At 29.7% G+C, this 4,971-nt stretch overlaps 2 protein-coding genes across 2 annotated transcripts in view; one reads left to right on the plus strand and one right to left on the minus strand.

Annotated features, from left to right (window-relative positions):
* The window catches only part of LOC102598856 (geraniol 8-hydroxylase-like), a 7,752-nt gene extending 5,302 nt beyond the window's left edge, over window positions 1-2,450 (plus strand). The window contains exon 2 of the mRNA XM_006353659.1: window positions 1,794-2,450. Within this exon, the coding sequence (XP_006353721.1) occupies window positions 1,794-2,405 (612 nt within the window). The 3' untranslated portion in view covers window positions 2,406-2,450. The remainder of the gene's footprint in view (window positions 1-1,793) is intronic.
* A 1,230-nt stretch (window positions 2,451-3,680) lies between these two features.
* Window positions 3,681-4,184, minus strand: LOC107061692 (cytochrome P450 76C4-like). The gene has a single exon (XM_015311403.1). The coding sequence runs from the start codon at window positions 4,182-4,184 to the stop codon at window positions 3,681-3,683; it is 504 nt and encodes a 167-aa protein (XP_015166889.1).
* Window positions 4,185-4,971: the final 787 nt, after the last annotated feature.

Raw genomic sequence — 4,971 nt, forward strand, 5'->3', positions numbered from 1 at the left:
TTTTTTTTTTTTAGTCTCCAAACAAAATTAAACATATTCTTTATCACATAGAAGTGTTTTTCTTTTCAAATAATCTTCCAACTATAACATTTTGACATACTATTTTATCAAACAAAAATGTGCATCTCTCATTTTGCAAACTAAAGAATTTTAAAGGCAACACTATTTGCCAAGAAAAATTCATTCCACAACAAATGGTTTGCAGATCTTTTTCCAAAGATACACATGATAAAAAATCAAAATTGTTAACTCTTAGAAACTATTTTCCTCCTTAGATAAATAATAAGAAGGTTACCTGGTGTAATCTTTAACCGGAATAGCACCAATTTTTTCTGTACATTCTAACTTCGACCTTGCTAAACAAAGCACCAAATTATGGAGAAGTAATGCCTTAAACTTCTACTTCCATGATCTGTTTCTCTCAATCAGTAGAATACAGAAATACCAACAGTTATAATAATTTCCTTAAGATTGTTGTTCATCTTATATTCCTAAGATACTTAGAACAAAACTTTGAAGAACTTGGTAAGACACAATAAAGTTTAAGAACATTTTTCTCAACTAGAAAATTAAAACTAGTAGAGAAACTAGAATCAGAAACAGATTAGAAAAAATATATGAATATTTTTCTTAAAGAAGAATTGTTGTCAATCTGTGTTTAAAGAATCTTACTGATTCTAACAAACTTTGCAGAAACACGAAGTTACCAAAGTTTAATGAACCAGTAAAGAACAGAAGAACATAAATTAATTCACAAATATAAAATTTGTAACACATACCAGAATCTGGAAAAACATAAAGAAGATCAAGCCCACTGAATGCACAGTGTCCCCTTAAGGAAATTATTCCCCTCTAGTATCCGAGGTTTGATTTGGAATATGACCTCCCAGGATAGAATGATCTCAATCACCAGTGTATTGATACCCAAAACGCTGGTGTCAGCGAGCCACTCAACGGTAGTAAAGTACACTTAGAATACTAGATTTAGTAGTAGAAGAAGAAGTCCAGAAATTGGTTCTTTAAAATGAGAGGAAATCCCTCAATTTATAGAAAACAAAGGGTAGTGTGAAAAGGTTCTTATTGTGCCTTACCGGAAAGGTCACAAACCTTTGAAAAGTCACAATCTTTCGGAAAGGTCACCACCTTTCATAAAAGTCACAACTTTTCATAAAAGTCGCAACTTTTGATAAAAGTCACAACTCTTCATAATAGTCACAACTTTTCATCAAAGTCACAACTCTTCATAAAAGTCGCAACTCTTCATTTTCCATTTACACCTTTTAAAACCCAACAACTTCACCAATATAATAATTTGTTAAAAATATTTAGCAAACCCGGTACCCGGACCAAATGCTACCTTTGTTACAACAGATGTTAAAAAATATCTAGACTAATGATGTGGTTATAATGAAATCACACTTTGTGCAAGAATTCTGCTAGCTGTAATACAAAATATAAGTATTTTTATTTTTAAAATATCTAGACAGACTAGTGATGTGGTTATAAAGAAAATAAACTTTTCTTGGTCTAGAAAGCAAAGTTGTCATCATACGGTAGTGATTTGACAGTATGATTTTTGATAGGTAATGAGTTAAATATATAGTACAAAATAGTAGTATTATTAAAAATAATTAGTGGTAAAGGACTACATATTTATTAATTTTCTCTTTGACAAAAATACTCCTATCAAGTGAATTCATCTCTCCGTACGGTGGCGTGTCCAAGGGCAAATCCTAAATTTATAGGTAGGAATATGGGGCACTAATACAATAGTACTCCTTCCGTTTCAACAGGATTTATTCATTGCTGGGAGTGACACATCGGCCATAACAACAAAATGGGCAATGGCAGAACTTCTTCGAAAACCTGAAGAACTCAACAAAGTACGACAAGAAATAATCGAAGAAATAGGGCTAGAAAGAGCAGTTAAAGAATCAGACATGGACAAACTCCCATATCTTCAAGCAGTCGTAAAAGAAACGATGAGACTTCATCCAGCAGTTTCATTACTCTTACCACACAAAGCCCAAAATGACACACAAGTATTAGGCTTCAACGTGCCTAAGGACAGTCAAGTTTTCGTGAATGCATGGGCAATTGGAAGAGATCCAAAGTCATGGGAAAGGGCACTAGAGTTTCTGCCTCAAAGATTCATTGAATCTAACGTGGATTATAAAGGTAGGAATTTTGAGTTTTTTCCATTTGGCGCGGGAAGGAGGATTTGTCCTGGAATTCCACTGGCTATAAGAATGGTGAATTTGATGTTGGCTTCTATTATTCAACCATTTAATTGGAAGTTACCTGATGGAATGGATCCGGAGAAATTGAACATGGAGGAACAATTTGGAGTTAGCTTAAGGAAAGCTGTTCCTCTTGTTGCAGTTCCTAGTATGGAAGTAAAATAATTTTCTTTTAATTTAATTTGCAATTGTTTTTCTTTACCTTATTAATGTGATTGTGATTGTGATTTGTGACAAGTGTATTTAAGTAATGTTTGGCTCATTTGTTTTTAAAAAAAATTGGAAACAAGAAACTTTAAATTAATAAGGAGCTTTTGGACATTGCCCTTGTCTACTTAGTTGTTCTATCCAAAGAGAAATTTGTTTTTTTGCATCAGTAAACTTGATTTTATGTTTACTTATGCTCTCCGGCTATCATAAAAATAATTTAGTTGCCACTAAAAGAACATATTTAGTTGCAATTAAGTTATTATTGTTCATTAATTACCGCTAAAAATTTTTAGTGTAGTGTCAAAAATTGTTTAATATTTGTATAGTTATAAAGTTTTAAAAAAACAAAATTATGTATATTAAAATAAAATAAGTAGAAAAGAGTTTAAAAGACGACTAAGATGAGAATACCCCACTGTGGATACTATTCAAGGGACACTGAATGAGAATATAGAATACAACTTTTTCAAATGTTCAAATGTCAAACATAGTACTCCTCGTTTTCAATTTTTTCTTGGCTTGAAAACGATTACCTAATTAACTATAAATTGGTTTTAAAAACGAATATTTCTTTTCTTTTTGATAATTTTTAAATTTCAATTTTCTATATGACATATTTAAGACTACAAGATTAAAAAATATTTTAACATTCTATATATCCTTAATTAATTAAGACAATAAATTCAAAAATCTTCTTTATTTACTTAAATTTCATGTTAGGTTAAATTCAAAAAAAAAAATAAAAAAAATGAAGGAATCAAAATTACAATGAACTTTACAAGAAGGGTAAAAATTATACCCTAATATGAATTTTATTTTAATAGAAAAATCTAAATAATAAATTCAAAATCAATTGTTTCACTCTTGTTAGCCGAAAATAGTATATCTGAGTTATTTGTATAATGACAAAGATATATATGAAGCGCAATTTTAATGAGATATATTTATTCTAAATGGCAAATTAAAAATTTGAAATTTCCTCTTAAAAAAAAAGATTATTTACCTAGGTTTCACCGAAAATATCCCTGATATAGCCCAACAACAAGTCAGATCCAGACTCATTGTGGCCCCAAAAGATCCTGATAAAATTTTCAGAAAATATTCTTATTTTTCTCATTTAAGTTAAAGATAAAAAAAAAAACACCTTCTTAACTACTGATTAGCCATAAATATGTTCATACATGAGCTTGAAGTTCATTAAAATTTATTACTTCTTACATAAATATACTTCTAACGAAACTCATAAAACATAAAGACATAAAATATAACCTTATTTTCTTTCATACAAGGAATTGCAACAAGAGGAATAGCCTTCTTTAAGGTAACTCCAAACTGTTCCTCCATGTCCAATTCCTCCCGCGCCATTCCATCTGGTAACTTCCAATTAAATGGTTGAATAATCGAAGCCAACATCAAATTCACTATTCTTATAGCCAACGGCATTCCTGGACAAATCCTCCTCCCCGCGCCAAATGGTATATACTCAAAGTCCCTACCTTTGTAATCCACACTAGATTCCATGAATCTTTCAGGCAGAAACTCTAATGGCTTTTCCCAATACTTGGGGTCTCTTCCAATAGCCCAAGCATTCACGAAAATCTGACTGCCCTTGGGCACGGTAAAGCCCAACACTTGTACGTCGTGTAGGGCTTTGTGAGGTAAGAGTAATGGAGCTGCTGGACGAAGTCTCATGGTTTCTTTTACAACTGCTTGAAGGTATGGGAGTTTGTCCATGTCTGATTCTTTAACTGCCCTTTCTGTGCCAAATTAACTGTCCTAGGGGTATGAGATTTTTGTCCAGGGGAAAATATATTTAGATTGATTTAGAGTCGCCACTTAATTTTTAAGAAAAATCAAGAAATTTTTTCAGAAGATTAAAACAGAGATCTAATGAAAATTTAAAAGGGGTTAGGGGCTCTTATTAGTGTTCTAGGAAGGATTTTAAAGCATCTAGAACACCCGCTGTAGACACGTAATTTTTGATCGAACGTAAGACTTTTACACTGTTTTTTATTTTTAAAATAATATTTTATTACCTTAAATATTTTATTTTTAGGTTAAGTTAGATATTTTGATTTTCGTCTTATTTAGTAAGTTTGTTTTAAAAGATTTGAGAATAAAAAAAAATAAAAACAAAAATAAAAAAATAAAAAGATATTTTCAATGTATTAAACTTGTTGGACATTTTAAGAAAAAAAAAAACGAAACTCGTTGGACATTTAAAAATATATTTTCTTTGATTATAAATTATTTTTATTTTTAAAAAAAGAAATAAAAATAATAATAATAAAAATATTTTTACATTATTTTTTATTTTTTTTATTTTTTTATTTTTTTTAAAAAAAAAGAAGCAAAGTAGCGTGTGATTTTGATTTGCTTTAATATCATGCATGAATTAGTCAAAGATTGTTAGAAAAAAATAAAAAATAAATTAATATATATATATATATATATATATATATATATTCTACTAATTTAGAGTTTAATAAATAAGATTGTGACTTTAATAATTTTCTCTTAA

This window comes from Solanum tuberosum, unplaced genomic scaffold (assembly GCF_000226075.1).
Source record: "Solanum tuberosum cultivar DM 1-3 516 R44 unplaced genomic scaffold, SolTub_3.0 scf00158, whole genome shotgun sequence".
Lineage (NCBI taxonomy): Eukaryota > Viridiplantae > Streptophyta > Magnoliopsida > Solanales > Solanaceae > Solanum > Solanum tuberosum.